General features: G+C 45.4%; 2 protein-coding genes across 2 annotated transcripts; one reads left to right on the top strand and one right to left on the bottom strand.

The window, feature by feature from the left end:
• Positions 1–480: 480 nt before the first annotated feature.
• On the top strand, positions 481–5,740 carry LOC124707418 (glyoxysomal processing protease, glyoxysomal-like). The gene is made up of 14 exons (XM_047239075.1): positions 481–546; positions 644–690; positions 774–954; positions 1,052–1,102; positions 1,460–1,534; positions 2,343–2,459; positions 2,538–2,669; positions 2,769–2,872; positions 3,271–3,356; positions 3,430–3,524; positions 3,596–4,292; positions 4,416–4,617; positions 4,847–4,935; positions 5,026–5,740. The coding sequence occupies exons 1-14, from the start codon at positions 481–483 to the stop codon at positions 5,259–5,261; spliced, it is 2,178 nt and encodes a 725-aa protein (XP_047095031.1). The 3' UTR covers positions 5,262–5,740.
• A 120-nt stretch (positions 5,741–5,860) lies between these two features.
• Positions 5,861–8,556, bottom strand: LOC124707419 (ribosomal protein L11 methyltransferase-like). The gene is made up of 7 exons (XM_047239076.1): positions 8,189–8,556; positions 8,016–8,099; positions 7,728–7,868; positions 7,455–7,520; positions 7,161–7,328; positions 6,306–6,635; positions 5,861–6,203 (listed from the first exon to the last, which is right to left on the bottom strand). The coding sequence occupies exons 1-7, from the start codon at positions 8,537–8,539 to the stop codon at positions 6,105–6,107; spliced, it is 1,239 nt and encodes a 412-aa protein (XP_047095032.1). The 5' UTR covers positions 8,540–8,556; the 3' UTR covers positions 5,861–6,104.
• Positions 8,557–15,124: the final 6,568 nt, after the last annotated feature.

The following is a 15,124-nucleotide window of genomic DNA, read 5'->3' as shown; positions in this document are numbered from 1 at the left end:
TGTGCTTTAAGATTCGGATAAAAAGAGGAGAGAGAAAGGAATCTTTCTATCTACCATGGTGGGCACGAATCTCGAGGAATAAATGAACGGTGATAGAAACACCCACACCCATGCGTGGGTGTACAAAAGTATTTCCGATAAATTTAATGATTCTTTAAAACATAAAAATATAATTTCAAATATTTTAAAAACCAAGAGCACTGGTGCTCATGTGCAACAAATTAACGTCCGCTGGTCCGATGTTTTGATTGTTCCCCTTCAAAAAATCATCACCTTGTGCATAGTTCAACATATTCTAAATGAAAATACAGTGTATATAGATAGTGGTACGCGGTCGCGTATAGTGGTAGGCTGTCGCGTACTCTCGAAAAAAGAACAGCAAACTGATTCTGAAGAAAAGAGCAAGCAAGGCAACAAGGGAGAGACGCTGCCGTGCCGTCCCCTCCTCCCCGGCTGGCCGGCTCCCCGCGGCCGCGCGCCATGGAGGCGCAGGAGATCGCCGCCGCCGCGCGAAGCTTCTCGGCCATGGCTCGGATCGTCGGTCCGGTCAGCTCCAACCTCCTCTCCTCTCCTCTCCCTCTACCCGTACCAGCGTTTCCCGAGCTTTCTCGCTTAGCCCGACGCTCCTCTCCGCTTCCTGCAGGACCCCAAGGCCGTCAAGATGCGCCGCCACGCCTTCCACCTCCACCAGTACGCGGCCCCTCTCTCCCCTCCCCCAATTCGTTGACCTGTTCGCGAAATTTGAGCTTAATCGTGACTTGGCTTGGTTCCAGGTCGGGGTCCACCACGCTCTCGGCGTCGGCCATCCTGCTGCCGCCGGGCGCCCTGTCGGAGCCGCCGCCGCTTCTAAGCCGTGTATGCGCGGCTCATGGTCACGCCGGGGGGCTCGCGCTTACGGCCGCCTCGCTCGTTGAGCCGTTCCTGGTCGCCGAGCAGCGGGATAGCCCCAGCGAGGTTGGTGACGTTGGTCGCGGCGCCTCGTACTCACACCTGTGTAATTGAGGTGATTTTGGTGCTGAGGTTTTCGTTGCTTGATGATCCATTCCTGCAGGAACTGCAGCCGAGGTTAGTACCGGAGGCGCGTCTTGATGTGCTAGTTGAGGTAAGGAACACCAGCTGTTATGGTGTTACACTAGACACTAGTACTGCATTGCCTCCTCACTTTGCCCTTCTCATTGCCTACTTTAGAAGAAATACGAATCCACAATGCTGAAAATTTGTCAAGCTGTCAATCACCACATAGGAGTAAAGACTAATGCAGGCATGTAGATTGATGCATAGTTGTTGGGTTATTAGATCTTCAGATCGATGGGCACAATGTTGTTAGAGGGTATTGGATTAGAGGACAAAACATTCGGTGCTTAATTATGGGATTTGAAGAACTACACAGGGGATATCCTTTATGAGTGAATTTTAGGAAAAATTTCCTGAAAGCCTGAACTTGTCCTGGCATATGCAGCGTGAGGAATCAGGGTACATCAGAGATGGAGATTCTGGAGCTCCACAGTGGCTTTCAGCTCAGTTACTGGCGATGGTAGGTGTTTCTTTCCCTGTGAAAATATATGCCGAAAACTGCAAACGGAGGCCGAGCTGTAGCCCTTTATTTTCAAAAAATCGAAAATCATAGTTTTAAGTTTTAAAAAAATCTGGAAAAATATTCTGGATGTAGACAATGATGAAATCTACAAACATGCAAAATCTCAATGTGAAATTCTTTGTATTGTAAACTACACAAAACTGAAAAAATCTGGCAGGTTTTTGTAGTTTTGAAATGTGCAGTATTCACTATTCTCAGATCCACATATTTGTCATTTTTGTGTAGCATAAACTACTAAGAATTTCACATTGAAATTTTATGTGTTTGTAGATACCATCATTGGCTACATCCAAGATTTTTTTTCAGAATTTTTTGAATCTTAAAACTATGATTTCTGAATTTTTCAAAATAAAGGGCTACATGTAGCTCGGCCTCCATTTGTCCACTCTCCTAGTTACTAGTATTACTCTTTTTTGTTTATCCAGATTCTAGTGCTAGTTGGGACTTTTGCCGTGAAGCAGTTTAAAACTCTGTAGATATTTTTTCCTGCTATATGAATGGGCAGTGCTCGTACCATTTTTTGTAAAGTTGCATATGTGAATAGAAAAGACTGGTTTGTAGTATTTTGGGTTCAGAAGGTACTCTTGGAGCTCAGGAACATCAACTTAGACTTCATAATTAAAATAAGAACTGCTATTAGTTATTTGATTATTTTATGAGGTTCTAGATATTTACATATGACATTATGAATGGAAGATATGATTTGATTAATCATCAGCTCAGCAACTTTGTTTCCTTTTTTTAGGTTGATGTCCCAGCATCTGCTGATTCTGTATTATCCTTGTTAACATATGATGGTTCGCTTATTGGAAGTTCATCATGGGATGTTGGCTGGTCATTGGCTGATGTCAATCAGAAGCAGGTTTTCTATTGATCGAGCTAAAATTTACCGTCCTGATTTTGTAGTGATGAAATACTTACAACTATGAACAATTATCAGGTTGAAAATGATGTCCGGTCTTCCCTTGAGTCCAACAGGAAGAATGTGTATGCTGAGTCAGTGGAGCCATCAATATTAGCCAAGTCAGCCACAAGAATTGCCATATTAGGAGTTTCAGCCTTAACATCAAATGTAAGGATCATCTGACACATTTTCATTTCATTGATCTGTAGCACCTCTGGAATTACAAGGTGTACTTATTCAATTCATGATCTTGGCCAATGTGATCAGAATGCAAGACATATCAATGTTTCACCGATGCCACAGCGAGGGGACTCTCTGCTGGTAGTAGGGTCTCCCTTTGGTATCCTGTCACCATTCCATTTCTTCAACAGGTAAATATTGTTTCTACTGCTTTAGTTCCATTTGTCATCATATGCACCTAGTGTGTTTGTAAGTTCAATCAGTCAGTTTCAATTAAATACAAGTTTATCTTATTAATCGGTATAATGTTGAACTCCAAACAGTTAAAAACTTCATGGCATTACATAGCTGGTTATGGAGATAATACTAAACTCTGAAGTGTTGCTCTTTATGATTTCTCTGTACATCCACTAACGCTGAAGAGCAGGGACTGTCTAATTTTGCTCAGGGCATTTCTATGAACCTGTGATGCTTAGTTGTCAATTGGAAAGACATGCATGCATTCATTTACTATAAAATGTCATGTTTATTCAAAAACAAAGAGGTATTGTCAGATTAATCCATAATATCATTGTTGTTCTTTAAGCAGTATATCAGTTGGTGCTGTTGCAAATTGCCTACCGCCAGGCACTGTCAGGAGCTCACTGCTGATGGCTGATATCCACTGTCTTCCTGGTATAAAAATGTCACTGTCTCTCTTAGGACATACTATGACATCAACTGTTAACAGATTCTCAAATATTTTAAGGTATGGAAGGTGCTCCAGTGTTTGACAAAAATTCTTGTCTGGTGGGGATGCTGATGAAACCATTAAGACAGAGAGGCAATAGCATACAAGTTCAGGTGAGTTTATTGGTGTCAGTAATAGATTTTTGCACATAGAACAGTATGTAAACTTACTATCTGTATGACAGCTTGTGATTACATGGGATGGAATATGCACTGCATGGAGCAGCAACAAACTCGAGGAAATTGAGCAAGTATCAAATGAGTTACTTGATGACAATAATGCAGACAGTACAATAGTTGAATCATGTGGCATGGATAACCATAGGAGGCTTATTTCTAATTCAGCCAATGGTCTTAACCTGTATAGCATTCCTCCTTCAGTCAGAAATGCTATATCCTCAGTTGTTCTTGTCACGGTCGGTGATACATCTTGGGCTTCAGGTATTCTCCTCAACAAGAATGGATTAGTTCTGACAAATGCTCATCTTTTGGAACCTTGGAGATTTGGGAGAACTTCTCCTCTAGGTTTAGAAAACAAAACCACCTCACTTGCGGGCGAATATCTCCCTGAAGAAGAAAGTAAACTGTTGCAGTCACAACAATGTACAGTGTCCAATGAAGATGCCATTAAGCATGAGGTTTCATTGTTTAGTTTGGGTTTTAAAAGAGAGAAGAGAATATCTGTTCGTTTGGATCATGGGGAGAAACAGACATGGTACAGTGCTAGTGTGGTTTTCGTCTCCAAGGGGCCGCTTGATGTTGCCTTGCTTCAAATGGAAAAGGTTGCGATTGAATTGTGTACAATTAGACCAGAATTTGTTTGTCCAGCAGCAGGGTCGTCTGTATATGTTATTGGGCATGGCCTTCTTGGACCTCGATCAGGTAATAAGCCTCACAATCATATTTTTCAAAATGTGCTTAATGCATTTAGATTCTCAATTTATTGCGTGTATATCTCAGCTATTTCTATTGTTACACAATTGATATTTGAGTATGTGTCTGCAGGTCTAGGTTCCTCCCTTTCCTCTGGGGTGGTCTCAAAGGTTATCAAAATCCCATCAGCTCAACATTCTCAGCTGCCAAGCACTTCAGAGACTGACAATATGGACATGCCAGTTATGCTGCAGACAACAGCGGCAGTTCATCCTGGAGCTAGTGGTGGTGTTCTTGTTAATTCGCATGGTCAAATGGTTGGGCTAATAACAAGGTATAAACAAGCTTTTTTATACAACAGAATGGATACCACTGTCAAATTGCATACGATTTGTACCAGTTACCAATTTTTGTGCTGAATATGTACTGTTTGAAACCTAACTTCTAACGTCATCTTAATTTTCCTGCATCACACATACAGTGACCTACTTCTTTAGTATCCTTGATTCTAGTAATTGTATGACTGGCTGTACAGTCATCTTATTTCTTCTTACCATATCCAGCAATGCTAAGCATGGTGGTGGGAGCACAATACCTCGTCTAAATTTCAGCATCCCCTGCAAATCTTTGGAGATGGTCTTCAAGTATTCAGGTCCTAGCTATTTTTGTTCAGATCATCTTTTCTTTTTGTCATCAGAGCCAGGTATATATGAGTTTTCAACCTCCTCCCTTTTTTTAACAGAAAATGAGGATTCCACAATTTTGGAGCAGTTAGACAAACCCAATGAATTGCTCTCGTCAGTGTGGGTGCTGGAAAAAGCACAGTCATCAATCCCATTTCTCAGTAGCCCCCCTGAAAAGAGCAGAGAGGCAAAAGTTTTGGAGTTCTCAAAGTTTCTCGCCGAGCAGGAAGAGGGCTTGAAATCTGGAAATGATATAGAGCCTTTCCTTAGACACAAGATTCCTAGTAAAATTTAGATGGGATTGCTTCTGCAAACACAAATGGATAGTACAAGCACAGTACACTAGACATAGGAGTGAAGTAGATGAAGATAACAAGAAAAAATTAAGGATTCAGATAAGCTGAATGCCAAAATGGCGGGCTGTTAACTGAAATTTCTACAGGATTCGACAAAGGACTTCAAAGCATACTCTCTATTGATAATGCACAATTTCTTTCTGGAAAGATAGATGTTGATTCATGCATAGTTTGTGTCCCAGGAGAAGGGTGTTATCGGAGCGACGTTGATTTCAGCAAGTTCACATGTCTTCAGGAACCAATACAGCTTGTACTGAGAAGAATATGTTATGCCTTTTGCTTGCTAGTTGTACTAACAATGCTTTCTAGCATCTGCAGTTGGTCTGAAACCCTCAACTAGTCCTGCCAAAGTCTTTGAATTCATTATGGAAATCTATCTGGGTTTCAGCTGGGATTTTGATATCCTAATATTGCTGTATGTACGCCACGTTCGCCCATGAATTCATCATGCTATCCTAATAATAAAAATGGTGGGCATAAAAATAAATAAATGTTACATTCATCCAACAAATTTGTTTGGTTGCTTGCCTTGCAGCCATACACTGAACAACACGTGTTTTCTTATCACACGACAGAAAGTGATGTACAAGTCACTCCTTGGAAGAATTGTCAAACATGCCTTCAAAACAATATACAGTGTAGTTCAACAACATTCAAGTAATTCAACCAAATTGAGTCAGGTAGTAAGGGAAAACAACTCTCCTTTTCTATGGCAAAAAATCTCTCAGTAGTCAAGAAAGTAGGATGATCTGCCTTTACAATAGGAGAAGAAAACTGAAATTCTACGCCTTTCTTGTTCCCTGAAGGCAGGTCCATCCATCCATTTCAGATACTGACACATTATCCAAGTACCTGGAATAAGCCTTTTCGACCTTTGGAACCTGTATTAGATGAGACCAAACTGAGATACGGAGAGAATCATCATAATTAAGGAAACTAAAATTGAATGGCTGTTAAATTTGGGAAGTAATCAAATTATTTACCTGCTCACACAATATCCCAGAAACAGCAACTGTTCCACCAGTTTTTGCATAACCAACTATGTCCTCGACCAGCTCTAGCAAGGGATTCAGCAGTATATTTGCTGCAACGATGTCGAATGTACCCTTTGAGGACTTCAGCTCAGGGTCACTGCTGGGTTTTCTCTCTTCTGATTTGTCAATGCTGCTTGAGAAGGATGAAGGCTTGGCGCCCGCTGGTACCAAGTAAACTGGCATCTTGTTCGAATCCATACCATTCAGCAACCTGTTCTCATGAGCAGATGCTACAGCTTGAGGGTCTATGTCTATCCCCGTGGATAGAGCTGCGCCCATCTACATTGCATAAGCCAACAATGAGCTATATGATATAAGGTACTCCATACCAGGACACAGTGTTTTGACTCATAGGTCTAAATGCACCTATTAAGAAAAATGCATTTTCAGTTTATTGTAAAATGTTTAAAAATTATGAAGAAAAATCCCGGATATACATTTGAACATTCTATGTTCACTCACAAAAGTTTGTGGAAAAAAGACATTTTACGTGGCCTACGTAAAAAAGATATAAAAAAAAACTGTAACGTAAAAGGCTATTTTGAATCACTGAAAATTTTATTTTTTACACAGCCCATAAAAATTGTAATTTCTTAGCGAAACTTAGTGTGTGAACATAGAATGTCAAGATGTACACCCAGAATTTCTTTTTGGAATTTTAGACATTTTGAAATATACTTTTTAGACAACGGGTGCATCTACACCTATGAGCCAAAGATGATTTCCCCTCCATACTACTGCGGTTTATTCCTAAAAATTGCTTGTAGTAAACAATAATAAGAGGAGAGCACCAATACATGATACCTTCAGAGCTGCAATACTCAATACTCCGGTGCCTGTTCCATAGTCCAAGACACGCTCACCCCCTTTAATCACTTCCTTTAGAAATAGAAGGCACAACTTAGTTGTGGGATGCTCCCCAGTTCCAAAAGCCAAACCTGGATTGATGATTATATTTGTGGCCTGTGGATCCTGTGAATGGAAAAAAACGAACATGATACATGATGAAGTAATACTCAAGCAGATGATCAGATAAATATGAACGACAATTGTCTATGAAGAAACTAAAAGGAAACAGCATGATGTATGCAGACATACAGGGGGAGTTCTCCATTTAGGAATAATCCAGAGGCCATCGATAACTTTAGTAGACTCATACGATTCCTGCACAAATAACAGTATTGTTTTCAAGTATCTGCCAAACAAAATCACTGTGTCTGCGGCATGAAGTAATGCAGTGAAGTGGATCTTGCACAGGTGCGTGCGCGCAACTTTGAGAGCGAAAGCTACAATGGACTTTGCTCGCGGATTATGTATATGAAAACTGTATAGCATATAGACCTAAGAATTACAGTGCTAAAGAGTAGTAACCTGCACAAGTGTCACCCAATCACACTGCTTTCCTACAGAGGTTTCATAAACTGGACTGTAGTCCAGACCAGCTGAGCTTGCCGCACTGGAAACGCTCAAGCCCACGTTTTCCCCGTACGCAAATATGGTTGTTATGGAGATCTGCATAGCATACGAGGGTTGCACGCATTAGATACTTTTGACCAAATCTCGTGCCTCGTCTGTAGCAAGTAAGACATGAATAGCAAGAACAATTTTCACTAACTCGGGTTGCAAGATTGCAAAATGCACAGAGAATGTAGTATTCACCTCGTCGAGATTTGCAGCGCCGGCAATGTCGTCCACAGTGACGGAGCAAGCGCCAAAGCACAGGAGGGACTCGGAGAGCAAATCCTGGATTGCGACGCCACATGAAACTTTTGTTAGGCAAAACTCTGATAGAAACTGAACAATAGGTGACGACGGGGTACTGAGTAACTGACAGCGTCCTCCTTGCGGCAGCGGATGCGGACGGAGAGGTAAGGCGCGGACAGATCGTAGACGCCGCCGGCCGCGTCCGCGGAGCTGGAGGGAGCCTGGTCGTCCACGCTAACCGCGCGGGCGCAGAAGCCTCTCGACGAGGCGCCGCTGGGTGCCCTTGCGGCAGGGGAGCCATCGCCGCCGCGGCACGCCGAGGGACGAGCGGACAGCGTCAGGACATGGGGCGAGATGCCGCCGCCGCCGCAGCCGGTGGTCGTGTTAGGGGAGCAGAGCGATAGGGTTTGGGGCGAGGCGAGCAGGAGGCGGCCGAGGCGGCGGAGAGGGGCGCGGCCGACGCGCACAAGCGGCAGCATCGCTCTTTTTTTTTTCTTCTGTTCGCCCGCCGCTCACTCTCTCCAAGCGCCCAAACGAAACGAGTACGTGGAGCGCGGGCTCGGAATACGACCTGATTTTTTGCGCTGCAACGTGTGGTCTCGGTGGCTACAGTACACTTTGGGCCCGTTTGCCGTGGTCCCTTCTTTAGGGCATCTCCAACCGAAGCCGATCCGAAAGCGACGCGCCGCCGTCTGCTTGGGCCGTTTGCGCGGCCGCCGGACACGCGGATAGCGTCCCCGCGTCCGCGTGTCCGTCTGGGCCGCACGCGGCGCCCAACGCGGCGACCCAAAGAGACGCCACGTGGTTCGTCTTCGTTGCGCGCGCCGCGCCATGGCGGGCCTCGACGGGACGGCCATGGTGGACGGTGGAACGCGCGGGAAAGATCCCGCGCGCACCAAGGTTCCGCCGCGAAAACGCCATTGGCGCGCGCTCGCGCCCAAGTTTCCCGCCGAACCGCCGGCTATAAAAGACGGCGGCGGTCTCCACACGGACCGCATCACCGTTCTCTCCCCCTCCACCTTCTCCGGCGCCATGCCGCGCACCCCCGCAGCCACATGGGCCAAGCTCTCCCTCGCCGCCCGGGCCGGGTTCCCGCGGACGGAGGAGGAGGAGCGCGCGGACTCGCGGTGGGTCGCCGACGACGAGGCGCTCCGCGTCGCCGCCGAGGCGGCGGCAAAGAAGGCCGGTGACGCGAGATGGGGGAGGCGGCCGCGGAGGGCGGCACGAGACCGCGGACGGCCGGGTACGAGGCCGCGGAGGAGGGGCGGCCGCCGCGGAGGAGCCCGTCGCCGAGGAGGACCTCGCGCCGGCGAACATCAACGCCGCCATCGACGGAGCGTCTCGCCGACCTCACGCGCGTGACGAAGGAGCACGAGGGCATCCGGCGGGCCGGCCGCCGCCGCTAGGTGACCTCCTCGGCCGAAGAACGAGCTGCTCGCTATGCGAGCAGCCCGTCACCTCATCCAGCATGCCGTCGCCCGAGCGGCGCGCCCGGGAGGACGCCGAGTCAGCCGGAGCGCGGCCGGCAAGAGCGCATGCGCCGCCGGCGAGGAGAACCACGAGGCCCAGGCCCCCGCCCGCGTCCGCCTGGAGGCGCGCACCGCTGTGGAACGCGCCGTTCTGCAGGAGGTGGAGCTATGCGGGAAGCGGATGATTCCGCCGCAGGAGGTGGAGCGCGAGCGCTCCCGAGGTGCGCGGATGGAAAGGAGGAGGATGATGGCCTCCGCCCAAGCTGCCGCCGCCCGCGCCGCCGCCGACGCGCCACCCAGCCCGTAAGCTGGAGTGGAATCCTCACGCGTACGAGCCGCCCGCGTCGAGTGAAATCCACGGCCCCGCCGGCGAGCCGGCGAGGTGTCGCCGGCGAGCCGCCGGCCCCGTACGTATTTAGGATAGAAGTAGTACCTAAAAAAAATGTAATGAATCTCTTTAATGAAAAATATTGTTTATGCCTATGACACGCGGGCCAGGGGCGGACAAGGGGCGGATGCCGAGCGACCAGCCTTTCGCGTCCGCGGCCACGCAAACCCGGCCAAGATTTGGGCCGGGTTTGCGTCGATCCGGACGCCGCGGGCATCCGTTTTAGGGATGGGTCCGAGCGTTGGACCGGGTTTTTGTCCGGCTGGACCCATCCGGACGCGCGGGCGCGGGATGGGTCGCCCGGTTGGAGATGCCCTTAGTTCTTTTCTCAGATCCTTCACCGGTTTTTATGGTGCCGTTTGGTTCTCGGATTTTTCTACTACCTCTGTCCATATTATAAATTTGTCTAAATTTACATGTATCTAGACATATTTTAATGGATAGATATATTTAAATTTAGAAGGGTCTTCAAACTTATTTCTCCTCTATTGATTCGTAAAAAAAATCCCATCTGTTTTAGTAAGTGTCGTAGATTTATTAGGTATATATTTTAAATGCGTATAGATATCTGTGTCTAGATAAAATCGTGACATTTATTTTGGAACAGATGTAGTAAACGGTCTGTACGCGGTTATATAAAACCCCCTAAAAAGGAAATTACAACATAGCGCTTTGAAGTTACAACCAGGACCCTAAACTTTTCATGAAAACGCAATCCTATCCTTGGTCACCGCCACCGATCTGAGACCTCCAGCACCGAGCGCCGTTGTCGCCACCGGGGAACTTGCCACTTGGGGCGTCGTTGGACGTTGATTCTTGGGCTGAGGTTGAAGAAGATCCTCACTCAGGGGACTAAAAGCCAGGGAAGGCATGGAGTGGCTATCTTTGCCAAGGTTAGCTACTTAGCTCTGGCGCTAGCGAACTCCAGCAGATGTAGCTTACACTGTGCGTGCAACCGCACCCACGCACACTCCCCACCGAACTCTAGAATCTAGATCGAGAAACCTTATGTTCCCCTTCTTCCTTCCGTCTATCACCATGACCACAAGGAAGAAGCCGAGAAACCCTTAGATCTCTACAATTAGGAGATGTGTGCACGATATTTATTGTCGGGGGTGCATAAGGGCTCCGACCACCACAACTCTGCAAGCAACATCGCCACCATCGCTTTCCACCAAGAGCATCTCTGCAAATCCATCTGAACAAACCTCAAACGACACAATACCAACTTGGCACTCAGGCCAAAACCTAAATGACCTACCACTAGAATAATACCCATGGGTACAATCATCCCTCCCCACCATCTCTGGCAGATGGAGCCGCCAAATAGGGGAGGAAGAAGAGCGATGAAGCGGTGGATGACTCTTAAGAGAAAGGAAAAAAAGATAGATAGATAGATAGAGAGAGGGGGGAGGGAGAAATGAGGGCCTCCGGGTCTTTTTCATGTGATGCCAGATTTGTGGTTGCATAACCATGATTCCATGAATAACATTATAACAATGTGCATTTGCACATTTGAAAAAAAATAACAATGAATATTTTCCATGTTGTTTTGCAGTTCATTCACACTCCAATTTCTAGGCTAAAAATCCCTTATTTGTCCAGCCGCAACGATGATGATAGAGGCAAGACAGTTGCAAGCATGGTGCAAAAGATTAGGGTTATGAGTTTATTGGAGCCAAATAGATGTAGATGAGAGGTTTAATCCGATCGCCAACAAAAGTTTAGGGGTAAGGTTATGAGTTTAGTGGAGCCAAAAGGATTTAGTGTGGAGGTGTTATCCGACAACCATAGAAACTTGAGGTTATGAGTGTATTGGAGCCAAAAGGATTTAGAGGGGAGGCTTGATATTTCCCCTCGGAAATAGTGGCTGCCAAAATCAGCTACTGAGCGTGGACTTTAAAAAAAAAAAAAAGCGGTGGGGAAAACCCTATAGCGAGTAATTTTTTATAATAACCCAAATTTACGTGTGAGAGGAGTTAAACCTGTCTGGCTGGTCTGTGCATCCACTTCCCTAACCAAATGATCTAGGATTAATTCTTAAATAAGTGGTAGATAATGAGAGAAGGTCGATGAGGCGTGATAAATACAGAGGCTTATGGCTATACATGGAATTTCTATGTGGAGAGATAAATTTGCAAAATTTGAAGGACAAGATGTCGCCTAGAGGGGGGTGAATAGGTGTTGCAAAAACTATTATGGATTTGACTTGTAAGAACGCGAAATTAAATAAGTTTATTTTACAAGCACAAAACCTAAATATGCTATGCTCAACTAAGTGCAACAACATCAACTAAAGCTAAGCAAGATAGGCTCAAGATATATGAACACAAGGGATAGCAAGATATAAGTATTTCAAGAAGGATAGCTATCACAAGCAAAGTAAACTCGGGTATAGAGATAACTGAGGCATGCGGAGACAAAGATGTAATCACGTGTTTCCCCCACATGAAGTGAGGTAAGCCACGTTGGAGAGATGTGGGCTACCACGAAGGTCTCTTGAACACCACGAAGGCTTACCTTATTCTCCAAGTCAATACCACGAAGGACAAAGGTCTTTCCCTTATGGTTAGCTTTTCCTCCACTCCGAAGATGGCAAGCTCCACAACCACTTCACAACCTCCACGAAGGAAAAGCCCGTGCATATTCACAATCTTCCACGAAGAGGTCACCGGAGTACCAACCGCCAAGCCAACTAGAAGGTAACCACTCCAAGAGTAACAAGCTCACGGTATCTCCCTCGAACTAATCGTAATGCAGAACTCAACACTTATGCAAGGATGCAAAAGCAAGAACACCGAGGGTGCTCAAATACCACCAAAGCAACAAATGTTATGGAGAAACTAGAGAGGAAGAACAATGGAGGAAATCAACAAATAACTCCAAGATCTAGATCTCAAGAGTTCCTCTCACTTAGAGGAGGAAGTGACTGGTGGAGACTGTAGATCTAGATCTCCTCTTTCAAATCCCTCAAGAAGATGCAAGAATCATGGGAGGGAATGGAGAAAAAGCAAGCTTTTGAGGTTCAACGATGGAGTAGGAGAGAGAAAGTATAATGATTGACCTTACCTCCTCAAGGAGGAAGAAGGGCTATTTATAGTCCAAGGGAGAAAACTAGTTGTTTGGGAGTTCCTGTGGGGCAAACTGGCAGCAAAATCGGCAGCACCGGGAAACACGCCAGACGGACCGGCGGCAGGACCGGCAGGCCGGGTCGTGCGCCGGACCAACCGACAGGCCAACCGACGGCTGGACCGTGCGCCGGACAAACCGGCAGGCTGCCAACCCGTAGCCGAAAAGCCGCACAATATAGGCATCCGGCGGTCACAACATGGAGCCCCGCGCTCGGCCGGTCAGACCGGCGTAGCAGCCGGCGTAGCCGGTTTCGCCAGAAACCTCTCAAACCTAGTTTTCTCAAAAGAACTTAACTTTGACAAAGTTTCCTAACTCCGATTAAGGTGAAACCAGTTTTGTTGGAAATATTAAGACTCCTCAGAGAATGTTTTCAGATGATTTTTAGAGAGGGAGCCTCCACTCGACGTCAAGAAACGGTAAAGACGTTCAAACTCGACAATGCAACAGAAGATGCATACGGATTCCGTTTTCGATGAATTTGGGATTGTTGAAAAGGTAGCAACAAGCTCAAGAACCTCTCATAGAGAAACACCAAGAAGCAACAAGAATATAGAGATGCAAATTATGCAAAGGGTTTAGATTCCTAAGACGATGTGATAAAGTTACCCTACCGAAAACCACCTTGAGACCGGTAAAAGAAAAACCTAGCAAGGATATACTCTATCTTGCACATCCCGCTTGATCTTGATGACAACGTTTCAAGCTCCATTCAAGTCGGAATGCCTCATTGGATCATTGTTGTTTCGTGAAGACTCAAGATTTCTCACCCATACACCACTATGGGAAAGATACCTTGAAGCACATCTTCACAAATCCATTATCACCAAATGGACGACAAGCTTCAAGTTTAAGTTCTTGATATACCTAACCCATATAGACAACACAAATATATAGTGGGTCAGCTCATGAAGTATAATTAACAAGGCTTATCATCGACAAGATCACATGATCCAAAGTGGTACAATCTTTATGCTTCATGTGTTGACCAACTTGAATTCAATCTTCGCTCTTACTCTTGGTCGGTCAACATTGTATGTCCTCATGCTCTATCATAACATCTTGAGGTATATAGAGAACTCTTTATTTCATTGTATGCTCTAAACCATAGTCATCCATAGCTCAACGCATGAGACTATCATGACATCATCTTCGAGCCATATCTTGAATTCTCCTCTTGAAACCAAACTCTGAAGATTTTAATCATACAATATTCTTCTCTTGGAATCGATGATCTTGATGCCAATATCCAAGGTATATCTTCTATCTTCATGGCATCTACACTTGTGTGAATCCAACACATGGACTATAAGAAATACCTATGAAGTATTCTTTCGTATAAACTCAATGAAGACATTAGTCCATAAAAATTGCCATAATTACACACTGATGAGCAATATACACTTACAACCATATTTGTGGTACTTTACAAAGATCTAAAATCTTGAGAGTGTTATAATATATTTTGCATTGATCTAGATTGTTATAATCTCGTTTGTCCAATTTGTTTTGTTTATTTTAGTGTTTGTATTACCTTTTTTGGTCATATTTTCTGACTGGTCTTTCCTGGTAGATTATTACTACTTTCTCCGTTTCATTTTTTTTGTGGTTTTAATTTAATTTTGTGCTAGAACCACGACAAAAATAATGGAACATAGGAGTAAAATAAAACATAAAACACAACATAGTTGGCCTTGCAATATGCAAAAACTTTTCGCGAGAGCTTAAATGCTGAAGATAGAGCCGTGCCAAAACAAATCTACCACCCAACACACGTAACACGTATAGTTCTGCACTGCTCAGAACTTAACACAGGATCAATCCAAGTAGATGCATTAATGCCAAGAAGGCTAGGAGGACACCAAATTGGTCCATGAACGTCAATCAACCCACCATTCTCAGATCCGATTACTTCGAAAAATAAGAAAAATCAAACCCTTAGATCTCTACAATTAGGAGCTCCGTGCACGGAAAAGCCGTCATTGAACCGGCGGGCATGTGCACCTGCCGGAAAGCGGGCTCCCATTGGTCCAGGTGGGCGGTGGGCCCCACAGAGCAGTTAGGGATTTTTTTTGAGA

The sequence above is a fragment of the Lolium rigidum genome, chromosome 4, assembly GCF_022539505.1.
Source record: "Lolium rigidum isolate FL_2022 chromosome 4, APGP_CSIRO_Lrig_0.1, whole genome shotgun sequence".
In the NCBI taxonomy this organism is placed as follows: domain Eukaryota; kingdom Viridiplantae; phylum Streptophyta; class Magnoliopsida; order Poales; family Poaceae; genus Lolium; species Lolium rigidum.
The sequence above is the reverse complement of the archived record's forward strand: the minus strand, read 5'-3'. Positions and strand labels throughout refer to the sequence as shown.